Source organism: Arachis hypogaea, chromosome 19 (genome assembly GCF_003086295.3).
Source record: "Arachis hypogaea cultivar Tifrunner chromosome 19, arahy.Tifrunner.gnm2.J5K5, whole genome shotgun sequence".
In the NCBI taxonomy this organism is placed as follows: domain Eukaryota; kingdom Viridiplantae; phylum Streptophyta; class Magnoliopsida; order Fabales; family Fabaceae; genus Arachis; species Arachis hypogaea.
Genome location: NC_092054.1, coordinates 5,736,822 through 5,756,871, shown reverse-complemented (window position 1 = coordinate 5,756,871; position 20,050 = coordinate 5,736,822). Strand labels below are relative to the sequence as shown.

General features: G+C 34.3%; 4 protein-coding genes across 7 annotated transcripts; 1 reads left to right on the top strand and 3 right to left on the bottom strand.

Moving 5' to 3' along the window:
* Positions 1-1,772: 1,772 nt before the first annotated feature.
* On the bottom strand, positions 1,773-2,380 carry LOC140182091 (uncharacterized). Its single transcript, XM_072228196.1, has 2 exons — positions 2,210-2,380; positions 1,773-2,096 (listed from the first exon to the last, which is right to left on the bottom strand). Exons 1-2 carry the CDS (start codon positions 2,378-2,380, stop codon positions 1,773-1,775), a joined length of 495 nt encoding a protein of 164 aa, XP_072084297.1.
* A 4,440-nt stretch (positions 2,381-6,820) lies between these two features.
* LOC112776805 (polyadenylation and cleavage factor homolog 4) lies at positions 6,821-9,246 on the top strand. Of its 2 annotated transcripts, XM_072226788.1 has the most exons (4): positions 6,821-7,306; positions 8,133-8,246; positions 8,332-8,463; positions 8,938-9,246. In XM_072226788.1, the coding sequence occupies exons 1-4, from the start codon at positions 7,037-7,039 to the stop codon at positions 8,962-8,964; spliced, it is 543 nt and encodes a 180-aa protein (XP_072082889.1). In that variant the 5' UTR covers positions 6,821-7,036; the 3' UTR covers positions 8,965-9,246. The 2 variants fall into 2 exon arrangements, with proteins under 2 accessions (XP_072082889.1, XP_025676844.1); XM_025821059.3 differs by lacking the exon at positions 8,938-9,246 and having other exon boundaries at positions 8,332-8,784.
* A 535-nt stretch (positions 9,247-9,781) lies between these two features.
* On the bottom strand, positions 9,782-19,693 carry LOC112776804 (putative disease resistance RPP13-like protein 1). Of its 3 annotated transcripts, XM_025821057.3 has the most exons (8): positions 19,382-19,666; positions 17,760-18,102; positions 12,332-16,174; positions 12,015-12,102; positions 11,446-11,489; positions 11,252-11,349; positions 10,475-10,972; positions 9,782-10,144 (listed from the first exon to the last, which is right to left on the bottom strand). In XM_025821057.3, the coding sequence occupies exons 3-4, from the start codon at positions 15,993-15,995 to the stop codon at positions 12,065-12,067; spliced, it is 3,702 nt and encodes a 1,233-aa protein (XP_025676842.1). In that variant the 5' UTR covers positions 15,996-16,174; positions 17,760-18,102; positions 19,382-19,666; the 3' UTR covers positions 9,782-10,144; positions 10,475-10,972; positions 11,252-11,349; positions 11,446-11,489; positions 12,015-12,064. The 3 variants fall into 3 exon arrangements, with proteins under 3 accessions (XP_025676842.1, XP_072082887.1, XP_072082888.1); XM_072226786.1 differs by having other exon boundaries at positions 12,332-18,102; positions 19,382-19,693; XM_072226787.1 differs by lacking the exons at positions 17,760-18,102; positions 19,382-19,666 and having other exon boundaries at positions 12,332-15,976; positions 16,061-17,379.
* Positions 17,704-18,266, bottom strand: LOC140182090 (uncharacterized). Its single transcript, XM_072228195.1, has 2 exons — positions 18,195-18,266; positions 17,704-18,102 (listed from the first exon to the last, which is right to left on the bottom strand). Exons 1-2 carry the CDS (start codon positions 18,264-18,266, stop codon positions 17,704-17,706), a joined length of 471 nt encoding a protein of 156 aa, XP_072084296.1.
* Positions 19,694-20,050: the final 357 nt, after the last annotated feature.

Sequence of the window (20,050 nt, the reverse complement as noted above, 5' to 3'; positions counted from 1 at the left end):
AAATGAACCAACTCATCAAATGTCTGGTCCGAAGAAGGAATAACAATATCTCCTGGAAGACATATCTCAGATTCACCATCCATATTGTCACCTATTAGACCATCACTAACTTTCAATAACCACTCACCAAATTGTTCTGTCTCATCTTGATCTAAAGCAGTCGTCCTTACAGAGAGTCTCATATTTTTTGTTAGTTTGAGCACCTGACAAAACTTCCAAAGGTAAGACGAATTCACGGTTGAATGAACGATATCTTGTCTCGATCCTCGTGAAATGACAGGAAGAATTTGTCTAAAGTCTCCACCTAGTACAACCACTTTTCCTCCAAAGGACAAATCTTTGCTATATGTTGGAGAACACCTCATGATATCACCCAAGCATTTATCAGGCACTTCATATCAGTACCTACTAACCATTGGAGCCTCATCCCAAATTATAAGTTTGGCTTTCAACAGCAACATTGCTTGAGGAAAATCAGGTTTGATGTTACATACAGAATCCTCAGTTATATTCAGCGGTATTTTGAACCTTGAGTGTGCCGTTCTTCTATTGGGAAGAAGTAAAGATGCAATACTACTCGAAGCAACGTTTAACACTATATCACCCCTTGAGCGAATCTCAGCAGACATAAGGTTCTAGAGAAATATTTTTCCAGTACCCCATGACCATACACAAAGAAAAAAACCCCTTCATCATAATATACAGCTGTAACAATTTTATCGAATGCATATCTCCGCTCAGGTGTTGCGATGTCTAACATGTCTGAGGCATTTTTCTTTAAATCATCCCTGTTAAAGTTTAGCTCTTCCCTAATAACCCTTTCGGTTAACAAAGAATTATCAACTTCAGTTGCTAAAGGCATTGGAGGATAGTCTTTCAAGGTTTTACCATAGGAATGTAAGATCTTGTCTATATCCATTAAGCACAACTGCTTAATCTCATCATCTGACATTGTTAACCATGCATATTATACGATACTGTAAAAATTCAATCAAACTAAAAATGATCAATAAGAAAGAACTTTTATCATTGTAATTAATAAAAACTCACCCCTCATGTTCATCACAGCTCTTTGTCGATACAAAATATCATCTGAGAGTTCATGCCAACATCTATCTCAGACATGTTCTGGTCTTAAGATATTGTTGGATGTTGATAGAATGACAAATAATCTCCTAACATATAATCCTGAGGCCCATGAGCTCGCTTCCTTAATTGCATCAATGAATTCTTTGTCATCTTGGAAGAGTCAAAGGGTAAAGCATGCATCTCTATACATAGCATAAATTGTTTTTCCTACTGTTCTTATATCTTGAAAACTCATATATCCTCTCTGAGTATTCAAGAGAAGTCGTTGGTAATATTCTTCAATATTTGCTGCAAAAAATTTGGTTAAAATCCCACTTTTAAGTTGTTAAATGGATTAAGCTATGCTATTTTAATTATTATGTAGCTACACATCCGCATAAGAATAATTTTCCTAAAAAATATAGAAAAATAAAAAATTGTATAATCTACAGATTATAACTGTTGAAAGTTATTTGAACATTTATTTTCTAGTGTAGATAAATCGAATAAAATGGACGTGGGGTATAGGCTGTTAAGATTTTATATTTAAATCATTAAATAAGTAAGATCAAAATTGAATATAAACTCGTCATTACCTGTAGGTACATGAGTCTTCCAATTGCGAAGCCTTTCTTTCGAAGAAACCACTTTGAAGAATTGTCCTTCCAAACAAACTTGGTTGGAAACTCAGCATAAGTCAGACTTCAAGCATAAGGATATGACATGTTCGCCGCCATCCATCCCAAAAACATGGACTTATGAGATATTGCTCTTTCGACGATATCATTTACATTAGAAATTTCACCATAAACCACAGGTTGCTCAATCACCAAATGGAATGGAAGTCTAATCACAAATGGTTCTTTCTCTTGGATTTCGTATCCAAATAGACGCCAGACTGCCTCACATGCTGAAATGTACCTACAATCATAGTAATTCCTAATTTCGTCAACAACTTGTGTGGCTTCTGACCAATCACCAGCATTGTATAGAGTAGCTGTTACGCGGTCATTACCCTTGTATACATACTTAAACAGATACTTAATAGAACTTGTTTGGCATGTGTATTTCACATTTATGTGGCACCAAACTTGAGCAACAATTCTAGATTATACGAAACAATGAACTTATTGTCCAGTACACATTCCCTTTTCTTCACTGTTCGACCGTTATAAGTACGCCTATATTTGGAAAATCCGACCTCATCAATGAGTGTTCGCTGTCTAAACTCTTTAGGATAGAACTTTGAACATGAACCATTCTTCATGCAAGGTGAATTCTTGTTGTACGGATCACATGGACCATGTACCATGTAATTTTAAATAGCTCCATGTAGATTTGGCCTTTCATTTTCATCAAGAATCTCAACTGTTATAGATTTGGCCTTTCATTTTCATCAAGAATCTCAACTGTTATAGATTTGGCCTTTCATTTTCACATCAATATCAGAGAGGAGAGGAGAGAAGTGTGGGAGTGAAAAATGGGTTACGGGCTTAAGCCGTTGGAGATTCAGTTTTTTTTTTAAGTCAAAACGGCACCGTTTGGAGGAGTTATTAACAAACCGGAAACCTTTTAAAAAAACCAACCAATTCTAACGGTTCACCGATTAATCACATATACAACCGATTTTGTAATAAATTTTTTTATCAGATGATTTACTCATAACATCTGTTAAGCCATTTTTAAATTTTATAAAATTATTTATAATAATTACAAAAAGTGCTCATAATAAAAAATTTTAAAATTTTATAAAAATATTTTATTTAAAATTGTTAATAAAATCTTAGTTGTACTCTGTTTCAAAATAAATAATTATAATGATATTAGTATTTTATACAACAATCCATACAAAAAAAATTCAAATTTCATACAATATTTTTTCGTTCATTTTTAATAGCTCATAAATACAAAAAAAATATTGTACATAATTTAAATTAATTTTGTATTAATTTTTATATAAAATACCCATAGCATTATAATTATTCAGAAGTTGCATATAATTCGAACCTTATGAATTTAATTTACTACGTATTTGCCTAAATCGAATTTATTCAATTAGATTTATATAGAGATGCAAATTCGATTTATTTAATTTAATTTATTTTTGTATGTGGTATGATTTGATTGAAAGAGCAACAATTTATAATTTTATCTAGCATCAATAAATGCAAATTATGATTTGATTCTTCTGTAATTTTATCTAGCATCAATAAAATTTTACTATCACTGGTTTTAAAAAAAATTAAAATCTAAAACGATGGTTAAAAATAAATAAAGATGATAGATTTAATTCTTCTATAATTGTATGCGTTTTTTTTCTCTTGATTTGAGTTTTTATCACAATCCACAAGTTCTATGTATTATAACTTAATGTTAATTCATATATAGTATATAAATAGATTTAATTAGAATAAATAACAATTTATTTATTTTATTTTAGACTTTATAAATGAAAAGACTAATTCACTAATATAATGAATTATAATTAATGTAATATAATTAATTAAGTAATATAAATTATAATAAATTATATTAATTATATTAATATTTAAATATCTAATCAAATCAATTAGTTGATATAATTAAGTTAGTGCAATAAATTGTATTGAATGAGTTAAAACAATTAAATTGAGAAACACTCTCCAAAGCATGCCACGTCAGTTTCATCATTAAGTGCAAACATCCAATTTTTATATAATAGAATAGATTTTCTAAAACCACTGATTAAGAAAATGATTGTAAGCCAAATTCTTTCGACTAATTAACAAATAATATATTTTTTAAGTTTCCTTTTTTAATATTTATTCGTGTATTATTTTGTTAAAATAATTTGGTTTCTGTCTACATGTAAAATTTAATATTTAATTATTAATAGTAAAATTTAGTTTAACTGTTCTTTAAGTCTATCCATCACCTCCTCTCTATTCTATTGTATAAAAATTGGATTTTTTATGCTTAATGATAAAGATGGCGTAGCATGCTTCTAAGAGTATTTTTCAATTTATTTTTTTTAATTCATTAAATCAAATCAAACCAATAATAACTAATTAGTCACAAAAAAAACAATAATAACTAATTAATAATATCAATTAATTAATTTAAATAAATATCCAAATATCATATAATTTATTATAATTTATATCAATTTATTTTGATAATATTTGCTAATTTATTTCTTTTAATTTATTAAATCAAATTAATTATACTATTTATGTGAATTAAGGACTAAACTTAAATAAGATAATTTCTTATTTATTCAAATTGAATGTAATAAATATAAATTAATTTAATTAAATAATCATAGTCTTCTGATCTTCTATATATAGTTGGCCAAATAAAATTATAAGAATTATTATTTTTATCGCTCTTATTATTTCAACTCTTCTTCTTTTTTTATTTTTTTTTATATGTAATTTTTTACGTATAAATATACTCAAAATGAGAAGATATTAATAAATGTTTAATTGATTGATTGTCTGTTAGACAAATGTTACTGTCCAAAAATGTCTCAATGAAAGTTGGACCATAATAATTTAGGGTACCCAGACATAAGGGCCAACACACAAACGAGATGCTTGAAAGTGCGCCTTTCTTGAAGTCAATGTACATCCAAGAAGCATTTTACAAACAATCATTTGTTTATCATCGAATGTTTGCATGATCATATCTATGAAACAACTTGCATTTTCTTGCAATCTTGGACCCTACATTTATAACAGACAAATATAATTAGAAAACAAGTATAATTACTATGCCATGTACGTGATAAGATTGAAATTATAATTTTAAATTATTTTTTTAAAATTAATTTGAATTATAATAGTTTGATTAATAAAAAAATAACATGTTATGTATTATTTTTTTTTTAATTTAGTGTTAATTGAATTAACTTTAAAATAGTTATTAATCAGTTTTAATAATCTACTTTTTTTAATAAATCAAACATATATACTGAATGTGATCATAAATAATATAGTAACAGTTAAATCTACTAATAAATATATTAGTTATTATCACACTATAAAATAAATTAAATATAAAGGCTATTAGCATTTATAAATTTATAAAATCACAGTCTTTGTTTGCATGCAAGGGTTTACTTATCAAATAAGAACGGAGACAAAAATGTCCATAGGACAAAAGGTCAGGGACCTATTTGTCCTTTTCTCAAAAATATAAATTAGAGATTGAATTTTGATGTAATTTTTCGCAAGCATAATTAAAGAAAGGATAAGTATGATTTTGGTCCCCAACGTAGGGGTTGAAAATTTTTTTCGTCCCTCGCCTTTTTTTCGCTCTAAAATGGTCCCCAAGGTTTCGGTTTGTTTTAAAATCGTCCTTTTTACCAATTTTATTTTTTTTTATTACCAAATTATCCTTTACTAAAAAAATTTTAAAATAAAATAAATATAAAATAAAAAAAAGAAAGGGAGATACAGAAGAAGAAAAAAAGAAAGGGGGTGGGGAGGGGGGGCCAGAAAGGTGGGGGAGGGTGGAGGGGGGGGGGGGAAAGAGGGACGCCGTCGCCGCCGCACCGCCATCCGCCACTTCTTCTTCTTCTTCTTCTCTCCTCGCCGCCGCCACCGATCTTCATTACCGCCGCCGCTCTTCGATGTTGCCGCCGCTCTTCGCTCCGCCGCCGCTCTGCTCCTCGGGGAAAGGGGAAGGGAACACGAAGGGAGAAGAGGGGGGAGGGGGTTTCGGGAAGAAGAGGGGGAAGGGGGAGGGTCCTCGCCGCCGCCACCGGTCTTCACGGACGCCGCCGCTCTTCGCTGCCGCCGCTCTGCCGCACCACCGCACCACACCACCACCACCTTCTTCTTCTTCTTCTTCTTCTTCTTCTTCTGGTTCTGCTGCTTCTGTTTTTGATTATCAATTTTTCTAGTTTCTGTTCTTTTTTTGTTGTTCTTCTGATTCATTTATCAATTATTTTTGCTGAGTTCTAAGTTCTGGGTGTTTTTCTGAGTTCTGGGTTGAGTTTTGATGATGATGATGTGTTATGGGTTCTGGGTTCTGGGTTGAGTTCTGCTGCTTTTGTTGTTGTTGTTCATTTGATTTCATTGTTGTTCTTTGCTTCTGGTTATTATTGTTGTTTCATTGGTTGATTCCATTGTTGTTCTTCTGCGCTTCTGTTCTTCAACTTCTGCGATTCTGTTCTTCAGTTTTTGAGTTTGATGATGATGATGATGATGACGACGACGACGACGATGATGACCATGATGATGTGGTGGTGGTGGTTTTGTTCTGCTGGTGGTGGTGGTGGTGGTGGTTGATTTTGGTTAATTTTGGGGTGAAGGGAGAAGGGAGAAGGGTATTTTCGTCCAAGGACGATTTTAAAATAAACCGAAACTTTGGGAACCATTTTAGAACGAAAAAAAGGCGAGGGACGAAAAAAATTTTCAGCTCCTACGTTGGGACTAAAATCATACTTATCCTATTAAAAAAATGAGATATTATTATTCTTAAAATTTGGTAATTTTTTGTTAAATATATATTATTTTGTAATTTTTTAAAAGTATTATTGATTGTTAACAAAAATAATTATAAAAAATTATATATTTAATAAAAAATTATCAATTTTTATGTATAATAATATATTATTTTTATAATCATGCTTGTAAAAATTGTATCAAAATTCAATTTCTAAGATATTTTTTGAAAATATATATTTACTACTGAATATTATTGTTGTGTTTTTAAATTATTTGAAGGTATTTTTATCGATCGTAAAATTCGAATGTATTTTTATCAGCGTTTAAATAATTCGGAGACGTTTTTAGTGGTTAACCCTAAAATAAAATGGGCCAAATAAACATAAAAGCCCTAACCCTAGTTCACCTCATCTCTTCTGCACATTCTTATGTAGTCTGAAAATCTGATAGTGTCCGCTGAAAACCCTAGACCCTTCGCGTTTCAGCAACATCTGTCTTCTTCTTCGTCTACTACTACTTCGGCCAACGCGAAACCCATGAGCAATGAGATCGCACAGATGCCTCCCCCTTCCACTCTCGGTTGCAGGTTCAATGCTATGCTCAAGCAGCGCGACGACGAGCTCAGGGCCACCGCCGGTCACGTGCCGCCTCCGTCTACGGAAGAAATCGTTCAGCTGTACGAGATGCTGCTGTCGGAGCTCACGTGCAATCAGAAGCTCATTATCACCGATCTCACCTTGATCGCTGTACACCAGAGGGAGCATGCCAGGGGCATCGCCGACGCTATCTGCGCTCGGATTCTCAAGGTCTGTCTCGGTTTTCGCGGAAAAGTTCCTCTCTTTTTCTTTTTGTTCTCGGAATTTTGTAAAAATCCCATTTTGGAGGTAGGATCGAAGATACTGCCACTGTTATATTTGGGTGAAAATTTCAGTTTTTTGTAACTTGAATGACAGAAGTTGGGTTCAAAGTCTTTCGGATTTTATTTTATTTTGTTGTTTTTGACTTTTTGCTTCTAACAATGAAAGGTGTGTCTGTGAGAGAAAGGGGACTTCAGTAACTCTGCTATTTCTGCTTTTAGGTCTAATCTTATCTGAAAAGCAATGTCGCCCAGACATAGAGTGAACAAATGGGTTATCCTCAACTTGTACTATATTATGTGTATTATCATCATTCAACTAAAACAATTAGTTGCTAATGGTCATTCAAAGAACAGGAATTAGTGCAATCTAACTGATTAGAAAAGGGAAGATTAGGTGAAAGTATGCAAACACGTTTGAGTACTTTAATTCCTTTCAGGAAACTCTAAGGGGGCGTGCAAATTGAATCTGGCTTCGTATCTAAAGGAAGTTGTTACTTTACTTTTGCTGAATTGAAGTCTTGCTATAACTTGCCAAAGAAAGGTCCATTATCGGGTATTTGATTATATATAGGCTTAGGAACACTTTCTCAGATTTCTTTTCACAAATACAACAGATCAGAAGAAATGATATACCTAAATTCTATATTGTTAATGATGGACTACAGCTATGTAATTTGTGACGAAGTGGTAGAGAGTTAGTTTGGGGTTGATTTTTAGAACCTCTGTTGAATTATACGCCTTGTTATGCCACTTGTTGAATCTCCTTTGTGCAGGTGCCTGCAGAGCAAAAGCTTCCTTCAATCTATCTCTTGGACAGTATAGTGAAGAACTTTGGAGAGGAATATGGACAGGAATATGTTAGATACTTTGCATTACGCCTGCCCGAAGTAGGTCAATTAGATTCACATTATTGTTTTACTTTGTATCATTTTGTTCTGTTCACTGAAACTTCTCGTTCTGTTCTGTCTCCAGGTTTTCTGTGAGGCATACAGGCAGGTTCAGCCTCATTTGCACCCTGCTATGCGCCATCTCTTTGGCACCTGGTCAGAAGTCTTTCCACCGTCTGCCCTACGCAAGATTGAAGCTGAGTTGCAACTTTCTCAGGTAACTGCGGCAGTTGGAGCTCTCAACTGTGGATAGTGTAAGCTTTTCGATTACATCTCTGTCTTTCATACAAAAAATGTCCAGGGGCTAGTCTGACACTTGTTTTTATCAGCTTATTCCCCAAGGATGTAATTTTTATAGAGCTGTTTTTTGTACACATGTTACCCCAACCAGAGTAAATTTTTGTGACAAATATAACAGACTCGCAATCTTTGTGAGACCAGAAGTTACCTTGACCCTTCTGAGTGGAAGCCTTAGGGTATTCAAATTTCTTTTTGTAAGGACACAAGATAATAAGAAATGATAACAGACTCGCAATTATATCGGTGGTTGTGCAAATACAAATTAAATATAATGGGAGCAATTATAGGGAGAAAAAGACAAAAAAGTGTAAAAACATAAATGGTTATCTTGATTGATTTTTGAATCATGGATGATTTTAATATACATAATTCTCTAGCTTAATGATGCTAGGTATGGACAAAATCCAAATCTATGTGAATCCGGTTCTTGTGACCAACAGAAAAAGGATGAAAGCAACGAAAACAAGTATATGGTCTTTCATGCAGGTACCAAGTATCAAATAGGCTAACAGAGAAAAGTGATGTTTATAGTTTTGGACTATTTTTATAGGAGATAATCACAGGTAAACCAGCAATAATTAAAGCCCTTAATGATGTTTAAAACAGAAATGGCTGGATCTTAAGTTTATTATTGTTGTCATATGCATATTTGTATCTTGAAATTTTTCCGTTCAAAGATTTTTCTTTTCCTCTTTTTTTAGTTCTTTCTTAGTTTATTAAAAAGACTAATACAATTAGTCAATTGTTGTTATACTTGATATAAAGATTATATTATCGTAATTCCTGAAACATTTTAATACGCAAGATTAGTTTTAATATAAAACAGATTAACAAAGAGGGCAAATTCCACTATCGAGATAGAGAAAGAGAATCCTATCAAAGTTTTGCCAAGGTAATAAATTTTCGCAATTACAAACTTTTAGTTGAAAAAATTATCAAAATAGTATCATTAGTTAAAAAAAAAAGAAAAAAAAAGAAACAGCTTTTGTCTGATTGTTGCCGTAAAAACAATCCTCTTTCCTCGCCTTTTTTCCTTCACAACATCAGAAACTTGAACGTTTGTTTTCCCATTTTGGTATTACCATGATTTGGATCAAGTATATACTCAAACATATGGTTTTGGAGTTAAAAGGAAAAATATACATTATTTTGGGATAATTCCCAACATTGGCGTGATTGTATTGGTGTGAATTACTCCAACAAAACAAACCCTGAGGAACACAAACGAGTGGCGATTTCCAGTAAGTTATTGAATTTAAATTAAGCAAATAGCAGGCAGAGTCATGAAAGAAGAATGAATGAAACATGTGTATGGTACTTCATTTATTTAACTATATTATTGACAAAGAATAGCAAAATGGACTAAAGAGGGTTATCAATCAAAGACTCAAAGTGCATTTTAGAAGCGTAAGAGACTCCAACCCTCTCAAGGCCATAACACTGCATTGATCAGTGAATCAATAATTGCATTGGTGATTGTCTTTGCTTTGCTTCCAAGATCAGCAGTTCCGTACTTCCCATCTGCAATTGTGTTGAGATTCAAATGGCGCAACATTGAAACACCACTCAGCAGTAAAGCAGTTGGATTTGCCAAAATTCTACACGAGCAAAAGTCCAGTGGAAATACAGGTAAGCAACAGAATATGACCCTAAATTCAATAAAGGTTGTAATTTTCCAAGGTTAGAGCTTGTTTGTGACCAGTATGGGAGAAGTAAATTGACAACAATTACTATTCACAATTTTATCCTTTTTAAAGAAGAAAAAGAACACCAAATTAGTTTTATGAAATTGCAGAGGGCAAACCAATATTGAGCACTTTCATGAAACAGTCATTCAAAGAAATCCCATATTCTGTAATAAGTTGATAACAAGGTGGAAAAGATCCGTAACAGATAATATAAGGTTAAGAAAGAACTTTGCAGCTTACTTTTTCAGCAATATCAGGTGCTGAACCATGTACAGCCTCAGCTAGTGCAATACCTCATCAATGCCCCATACATGGGAAATTTTTTGCCAAGGTTTGGGTCCTTCAAGTAGAGAGATTCTTTCCTCCTCATCTTCGCCTTTTATTCATGCAGACCCCTTACCGTTTTTTTACATATCCCAAAATCACTTGAATGGTTTCAAGATTGATGTGAAAGAAGAAAAGCTCTTCCTTCTTGAGGATTCAAAAAGTTTTCCTTCAATTGTCTGTGTTATCTTGGCAGAGGATTTATTATTGATGAAAAGCCACAGATTAATACATTTTACCTAGTCTAATAAAGAAGTAGGCGATGTTCTAGTCTAATACATTTTACCTAGGGTGCAACCAAGCATTGAATTGCTACCGGTTTTTCAAGTCACACAGGCTAGCAGTCCCAATTATAGATTCAATGTTTCAAGAAAGAAATCATACTGCTTTCATGGTCTCTGGCAAGCCCAATACCTATACAGGAAAGATAAGTTTTTAATTGTCAAGTTTACTATAAGAAGCCCAATACCCATTGAATTTAAATTTTGCAACATTAGTTACTATCATCTGATGTCTTTCAGTAAGCACAATTGAATTCTTGCATTATCATATCTACTAAACGACTTGCATGTTCTTGGAATCTTAGACTCTACATTTAAAACAGAGCTAACTATAATTAGATAGAGACGAGGAATGATAGAAATTTTAAATAATGCATAACATGGGCCCAAAAAGCTATAAACGGTATGTAACCTTGATTATTTGCTTTCTTTGCAGCAGAAGCAAATTTAGTTGACATAATCGGTGGTTCTAGAGATTCATTGGTATAGCAAGTTGCTCCATTTATAAACCTGAACAAAGCAGGTAGGATTATACAGTCAATAAAAATATACAGGAACAGCACAAGAGGTAGTAGCGATTGCAAGACATGGACAACGCAAACTTACTTCAGTGCACCCCAATTCTCACCTTTCCTCAGACTTCGATCTTCCTATTATTTACAAAAATCAACATTTTGTTTCATTTAGCACTCACAAACTATATAACACCCTATGACTATGAGTATATTAGAGATTATAGATAAAGTCAGATGAGCAACACATATGAGAATATTAGAATTCCATGAGCGCAAATCTGGAAGAACCAATGCAAGAGTATGCTGAAAAACATCTAGAACTTTGGCATTAAATAATACCTAGGTTTAGACCAACTTTTTACGCAGAATTAAGATAAATTAAAAATATACTTTCATAAATAGATAAATAGATTGTACCACTTTCAAAATCTACCACTTGTCTCTTAAGTGCTCAAGATGACAGAAGACAGAAGTTATAAAAAAAAAATTAAAGTTCAATGGCATAAGAAAAGTAACCCTTTTTCTTCCTAATTGGATTGACTTTTCAATAATAAAGAAAAATAATGCATTTCAAGAAGTAAAGTAACCCTTTTCCTTCCTAATTGGAATAACTTTTCAAGAATAAAGAAAAATAATGCATTTCAAGAAGTATGTGCGTACCCGTATGCCTTTGACCCCTCTCATTCACATAAAATGGTGTAAAATCAGAATCAATCGTACCAGTAATCATCATCAGAGTAATCCGAGTCTGCAATATACCATATAAAATTACAAATACTGTAAGCAATAAAGAAGCAATCATGAAAAAGTTTACTTTTTTGGAAAATTTTGGCACCCATAAGATGGTTTTATTTAAATACTAAGAATGAAAAGATAATAAACATTGCATTGGTGTATTACAAGGGAATGAAAATGGTTGATGCAAAGAATGAGCATGACTGCATGAGTTTTGGGAAGATGAGAGCAAAAACATTTACCCATGTAGTAACGGGCAAATTCAATCCGTAGGTCTTCCATCTCTTTCAGCTTACGCGTCAAAGGACATTCATTCCCAATGAAGATATTTTCTATGGATGCAAGCAAATGTTCTTCTCTTATATTATTAAGGTAGTCACAGTATCTGATTCTTAAATTTTTGAGAGAGGTAAGATGGTGAAGCCCCTTGCAGTCAAGCGTCTCCAGATTTGGTAACTTCCACAATTCTAGAAACTCAAGAGAAGCAGGAAGGCAACCCTCTCCTGGGAACGACTTTACATCACTGCATCGACAAAGCTCAAGATGGGTAAGGCCTTCACTCTGCAAACCCTTTGATGCTATCCAACTCGCGAGTTTGTGGCACTCAGTGAGTTGAAGTTTTTTCAAACTCGGCGGGAGGCCCTCGTCAGCAAAACAATCGATTTCTGGGCAATCGTATAGATGCAGCTCCTCTAGGTGGGGCACAGCCATCCCTAGCGTCGGCAAGGATACTAAACTGGGGCAATGTGAGAGCTCAAAATAACGGAGACTTTGAAGAGCCTCTGACACCACAACATATTCCATGCTTTCGCAGATATAGAATTTGAGCTTCTCGAGATTTGGAAAGCCCCCCATTGGAAACAATGTCAGTGAACCACACCCCACTACCTCTATCTCCGTTAGCGACTTGTGTTGCACTTGCTCTGGGAATGTTAATTTTGAACAATGATAGATTTGCAGAAATAGTAATGAAGCGGGCAAATAATCTGCTGAAATTGATATCGCTGACTCACAGTTACTGATACGCAGACATCGGACACGTGGCGGTTGGATGTGGGGCAGGCACTCCAATACGGAATTTGCCAGCTGGGTTCCTGAAATTTCTATGTTGTGCGGTTCCACTCCCCCGAAAGACATAGAAGAACCCTCTACAAGTAATTGGTGAAGCTTGGGAGCCCTTGGCAGCGGACATGCAAGCTCTTCACATTCAACAATGTTAAGTTCCTCCAGAGCCGGAAGGTGAGCAGGAAGATCTCCGCTTAACACCGGACAGCTTTTTAGTGAAAGGACTCTAAGCTTAGGAAAACCATTAAACTCTTGAGGAAAATGCCATTCCCGCCAAGCAGACATATTTACAATTTTCAGAGTTTCAAGACATTTGAAGGGCGTCTCCTGCTGAAATGATGCATTGTTTTTGTTGTAAAACTCTAAATCAATTTTCTCCAACCCATCAAGATCAGAAAACTCCAGATGCTGTAAAGAGGGTAACTGTCCCAATGAAGGAAGCTTACAACAATTCATACAACGATCCAGACTCAACTTGGTCATATTGGAGTAGCAAGAAAGGCCTAACCAATCTGGGAATCTTTCACCCCGATAACCCACAATTGATAACTCTTTCAAGTTTTCATGAGGTTGTAACTTGTCAAGTATATCTCTTTCAGTTTGAAGATCATCAATGTCACCATCTGGAAGCCAATTCAATTCTAAAGTGTTGATGTGCTTCTTTTTACCCATCTTCGCCTCCAAAACTTCACCACTATTCTTGACATTCTCCAACTTGGAAATGCAAAATGAGCCATGGAGATTGTCCAGCGTTCCCAGTTCTCTTATCCCATTTCCTTCATGCTCGCCGACGATATAATCACTTAAGAAGTTTATATGCTTTAGCTTGCTTATTTCCTTCGGCATCGCTTTCAGATGAGAAGCACCTCGAATGTCAAGGTGGCGCAGGTTCACAAGATCTTGCATGCTGCTGGGAAGCATCTCTAACTGAGCACAATTCTTCAACTTCAAAGTTTGGAGATTGTATAATTTACATATTGACTCGGGCAATGTCACAATAGGTGTGTCAGACAGATTCAAATAACGCAAATGGATTAATTCACCTATTGAATCTAGCAATGAAGCTAGCAAAAGCCGTTCAAATGATAAAACTCTTAAACACCCCAATTGTTGGCGTAAGAGGCAAGGATCGCTTTCAATATCAATTGATTTAGGATGGTGAAGAAAAGAAAAATATAAAAACGTTCTCATGTGTACTGCTCTATTATTGGCCTCTTGAAATAATTTGATGCTATCCTCATCTTCTGTAGCAGCATATGACAAATGACGAGTTTTGTTGTCTATCATGTGTTGATGGCCGAATTCTTTGACTTTGAAATAGAATTTTCCAGCAAAAAACGTTGCTAGATCATGCATAAGATCATGCATTACAAATAACTTTTCATTAGTATTGGAAGGTTGAAAAAATGACCTTGCAACTAATTCATCAAAATATGCACAACCAACATTTTCTAATGCGTTGTTTTCCTTTGGTTGTAAAAGGTCTTCAGCCATCCATAATAAAATTAATTCGTCTTTGTCAAATTCATAATCCTCGGGAAATATTGAGCAATAAACAAAACACCGCTTTAAATGTGAAGGAAGGTAATGATAACTAACTCTTAATGCGGGAACAATTTTACTGTCATCTTCTGAGAGTTCCCAAATTTCACTTTTAAGTATATTCTTCCAATCCCCTTCAATATGCTTATTTCGCAATAAACCTCCAAGAGTCTTTACAGCCAAAGGTAATCCCTTACACTTTTCAACAATTTTTCTACCAATTGGTTCTAGAGTTGCATACTGACTGGAATTAGTAGAAATAGATGAATGCTTCAAAAACACCGACCAACAATCTTCGTCCGACAATAAACTAAGTCGATAATGCAGATTGTTAGCTGCAAACACAGAAGCAACCTTTTCACTACGGGTTGTTAGGAGAATCTTACTTCCAGTATTCCCATAGTGAAAAGGTTTTAGAAAATCCTCCCACATATCTCGTCGATCATGCCAGACATCGTCTAAAACAACTAAAAATGTCTTTCCTGTCAGCTTTTCTTTCAAAGCAGTTTGAAGTGAATCAAAATGATCCACGTTACAAGAGGAAGAATCCATTGCCCCTATTATTGTCCTTGTAACATTAACAGGGTCAGGATTTTCAGCAACACACACCCATGCTCTAGTGCCAAATTTTTCCACAACTTTGGCATCATTGTAAACCAGTTGGGCCAAAGTAGTTTTTCCTATCCCACCCATACCCACAATGGGGATCACAGTCACAGGTGATTCAGCATCGCAGGTATCATCTAACAGCAATTTGATTATCCTCTCCTTGTCTTGGTCCCGACCAAATATGTCAGAACTTACAACGAGAGATGTGGATGGAATTCTCCATGACGAGATGTCCATCTTGGCACTCTCCTTCGGAAAAAGACGAAGATAACCTTTTCGTCTTTTAACAGACTCTAGTGTGGCGACTGTTTTTCCGATGACATTGATGCCACTATCTTCAATACATGAATCAACATAGTGAGACCAGGGAGAAGAGTTACCTGGATCTCTTTGAGTGGCAGTGGCGGCTTTAGTGGAGAGTTCATCCAGCAAGTCATCAGCCTTATACAAAGCATCTTGAAGATCAATGAGCCACTTCTTCACTTTCTTGTCACTAAACTGCTTCAGCTCAGCATCATCAAGCACAGGTCCAACATCATATAGACTTTTCTCTATCTTTTGAAGTAACTCCAGGGCAGAGTCGTTTCCTTCGAGGACAAAGTCATCATCTTCAAGTATTGCAGACAGCTTCTCCAAAACAGCATCAACAAAAGAAGAAAGATAAGCCCCACCTTCAAGTTTTGCAGCCATGATTCAAAATCAAGTGTACCAGATGATGAGAAAACAATGAAAGGGGTTGAAGGAAGTTGTTATACGTAGATCGATGTATTGTATTTAGATCTCTGGATTTTCTCAAGCACAAGGAATCTCAAGTGTTTGTGGTTTGCAGTGCACTAACAATGTTCTTTGCTTAGTTTTATATACTAGTGCTGAAACAACATATAATAATTAGTTAATAACATAATAAGCATACTCGTACATACCCCAACAATTGTTATAATATAAGCAATAAAATCAACAAATTTATCAACTAAACTAAAAATGTACGTTAATTCACTTGGTTAGACTGTTAGAGTAAGTAGTTCTTTTTTGCATCCCTTAGATTTTAAACTCAAATTCCATTAGGCATTAAAAAATAATTAAAAATATAAAAAGATTAAGGAATTTTTTATTTGTTGAATGGCAGCCAGCTGTTACAGATATAATATTAGTATTAAGTAATATTCGAATCTATTTAAAAATATATATATTTCTTAGAAAATTGTGTTCATACTCGATATTATATCTCTAATAATTTTTTTAACACTTCCTCGAGCAGTGTTTCATGGTAAATTAAAACCACTTGCAGATAAAATAATAATTTAAAATTTCAATGAATTATGATACCTTTGCTCCAATGCAAGAGTTTAAAATCCTTCCCGAAACAGTGTAACGGCTAATAACTTAGCTTTTGTCTTGTCCCTTGTGATAATGATACATATAGTGAGAATCTAGTAGGACGCTTTTTATTTATCTTCTACATGATGATGCCACTTTCACTCCTACTACTGCTTGCTGGCTAGTGCCCCCCTCTTTGTCTATAAGTGACTTAGAACTACTTAGATTATACATACTTCACTATGTTATATTATATAAGTGACTCAATAATACCCTTCTAAGATGTATATTCATACTTGAGTATTAATATGAACTTTTATCAAAATCATGTTTACCAACGTTGAATTGTAAAAAGTTTGTTTATCTTAACATGACAAATTGGTAATTCATGAAACACAAAAGAAAAGTAGTGTAAATTGTATCTGTTTATTTTATTCATGCCACAAAAAATTACAAGTTATTGCTACTATTTAAATCTTTTTTAACATTTAAAACATCAAAATTTTCAGCAACACAAATCCATGATTTATAGTCAAATTTTCTCCTCCTAAACTTGCTGACATTGTGAGACAAGAACTTACCTTGATCCAAGGGGAAGTTTTAGGGTATTTAAATACTTTTTTTTACAAGGACAAAGATTCATGTCATGGGGGTTCGGCTATATTTTTATGTTGGTTGCCGAAGACCTAACACAACCCTCCTCCTTTATCCGGGCTTGGGACCGGCTATGTACCGCAAGTGTAACATAGGCGGAGTTTACAAGGACAAAGATAATAAGAAATATTACAAAAACTAAAAGATATTGACTTAGACACTTAGGCTTTGTTTGATTGGAGAGAAATAGACAGAACGGAAGATAAATCGAAAAATTTTCTTTATAAATTACACATCAAAATTTGTAACTTTTTTTTCTCATCTCCTCTATTTCTCACCATTATATTGGTGGTTGTACAAATGCATATTAAAATAATGGGAGCAATTAGAGGGAGAAAAAGACAACAAATATAAAAACAAACTAATGGTACTTCACTACATCTATTTAACTATATTATTGACTAATCTATATTGATAAGGAATGAACTCAAACAAAAATTACTCCATTCTCTTTAATGGTATCGATAACAATACCCAGTTTACCTTCAATCCTTTCATTGTTTTTTGGTTCATAAGCCAATGCGTATACATCAGCCTCCTTTGATCGCTCGGCAATAAGCCTTCCAACCACTCTACAAGCATTGTGATCTGTCAAGGAGGGGAGAGAGTTTCGAAGATCCTTAGCGTTTGTTGTAGCGACAGAGATCACTTTGCTTGTTCCTCGGTGCATCACCTTAGCATGAATAAATCTTTTTGAAAAGAAAATGTTTAGTAAGAACGGTCTCATGTACATATCTGTCCTCTGCTTCCATGATTTCCTGTTAGGTTTCTTTGCAGCTTCACTTCGAGATCTTCGGGTCCAAGCAGCTCGAATGAAAGAGCACCCCTACAAACACACAGATGTTGATACAAAGAGTAGATTGAGCATGGAGAAGGAGAAAGAATTAAAATTACTAACACCCTGATTTGGTCCCTGACAATTTCAATCTTAGACAACCTCGTCGCTATCTTGTTATTATACTCGAAATTCCTAAACATATAAATCGTCATCGCAAGTTGTACATACACAAAGGAGGACTAATATCTCCAGTTTTTTGAATGGTAAGGGAGAAAGTTTTTTGGTAAGGCAATGATGAAAGGTGAATTTGTAATGTTCATATTCCTAGGGATTTCTTCCGGCAAATTGCATGATTAGGACAATTGTACAGCGTGAAAATTGTTAGTACCTAAATTGGGAGAATAATACTACATGACTAACAAAATTTATCGATTTTTAGCCAATACTTGGTCAACCCTAAACACTAAACCCTAAACCCTAAATTATAAACCATAAACTCTAAATTCTAAATTTTAATAGTATAAACATAAGACGTTGGCTCAAAGTATTGGCAGGACATTTCTTGTTTTTAGATTGTTCGTACAAGCTCGACCCTAAACGGGAAGAAAACAACAAAAGATTTGTGATCAATCTCCTTTGGCATTGCCATCAAGAACGGACCAAAAACCACGAGTTTTAAGTCACAACAATTACAAGTCAAAATACTCCAAACATAACACACTAAAACAACCCACACCAAACATGCACAACATGAATAAGCTCATAAGAAAACCATTGTAGTCAATTATTTTAAAGAGAACTAATGAAATTATAGAGCTCTGCCACAGCAATCAAAATTAACGCCACTTCAAGTCTTTTGGTAGTTTCCAAGAGTTGTTTCCTTTGTGCCCATTCCACCATATTGCCTTGAGCAGCCTATTAGTTTTAAGCATACCACTACCTCATGACATGCATGTCGCGATCTAGCTATAGCTACTGCACCCATTTGTTATTATACTAGCTTCTTGTATCCATTTCTTCCTCTCTTTGAAGTTTGAACTCATTTTCTCCCCTGTACTCAATGCAAGTCTTTTGAAATGCATGTTTCTTGTCATGTGTTTTATTCCTAATAAACCTCATCTCCCAACTAGTCTCTTCTTTACCCATTATCCAATCTACAATTCTTTTATTATTTACTATCACCTTTAATTCATCTTAGGCTTCAAGTTCATGAGAGGATGAAATAGGGTACGAATGGCAATTGGATTAGAAAGGCTTTTAATAATTAACATAGAAAATAATGATTTCCTAAGTGCAAGACTAATCAACTAGAAAGAAAGAAACTAACCTCATAGAGATGAGTGTGAAGGTGGAGACTTGGCTGGATGGATGAGAAGGACAACGAAGGAGGTGGCAGTGCCAACAGCTGACCACCAGCGGCCAGTGGAGGTGGCAGAAGAGAGACGGAGGAGCGGCGGACAGCTGTAGGGCCTGGGCAGCTGTGAAGGCGGCAATGCAAGTTGAAGTGGCGTCATCCCTCTTGATTGGAATTCTCTTTGGAATTGAACTTCCGATTGTGTGAGAGTGGGTTTGAGAATTGAGAATTTGAGACACAGGAGAAGCAAATGCACCACGTCTTACCACATTCTGTCATTATCTTTCAATTTTTTTTTTTCAATTTTTATATATAACAATTATAAAGAATCCTAACTTAAATTAACTCTCTGAATCTTATTAAATAAAAGTAAGTTTATATTAAAAATTTAAATATTATTTAAACTATTAAAATTATGATAGGAGAACAATGCTTTTTTTGAACCATCTAAATAATAGGTTAAAAAAATTAATTAGGTTTAATCATAATAAAAGAAAAAGTTCATTTTAATTTTAAAAATCAAATTTTAAATTAATTAGATTTAATTATAATTATAATTTTTTTATTTTTGTGGCAACCACTTTTTCGTAATCTTGTGCCACCACTGCTATTACTATATTGCGAATTTGGTGCTCCACAGTT

Coding starts and splice junctions, on each gene's coding strand:
- LOC140182091 (XM_072228196.1), bottom strand. CDS start 2,380: ATGGTACATGGTCCATGTGATCCGTACAACAAGAATTCACCTTGCATG. Junction 2,097..2,209: donor CAGTGAAGAAAAGGGAATGT/GTACTGGACAAT, acceptor TATCTGTTTAAG/TATGTATACAAGGGTAATGA.
- LOC112776805 (XM_025821059.3), top strand. CDS start 7,037: ATGAGCAATGAGATCGCACAGATGCCTCCCCCTTCCACTCTCGGTTGC. Junction 7,307..8,132: donor TCTGCGCTCGGATTCTCAAG/GTCTGTCTCGGT, acceptor TCCTTTGTGCAG/GTGCCTGCAGAGCAAAAGCT. Junction 8,247..8,331: donor TTGCATTACGCCTGCCCGAA/GTAGGTCAATTA, acceptor TTCTGTCTCCAG/GTTTTCTGTGAGGCATACAG.
- LOC112776804 (XM_072226786.1), bottom strand. CDS start 15,995: ATGGCTGCAAAACTTGAAGGTGGGGCTTATCTTTCTTCTTTTGTTGAT. Junction 12,103..12,331: donor ATTTGCCCGTTACTACATGG/GTAAATGTTTTT, acceptor GGTATATTGCAG/ACTCGGATTACTCTGATGAT.
- LOC140182090 (XM_072228195.1), bottom strand. CDS start 18,266: ATGACGATTTATATGTTTAGGAATTTCGAGTATAATAACAAGATAGCG. Junction 18,103..18,194: donor GGTTGTCTAAGATTGAAATT/GTCAGGGACCAA, acceptor GTGTGTTTGTAG/GGGTGCTCTTTCATTCGAGC.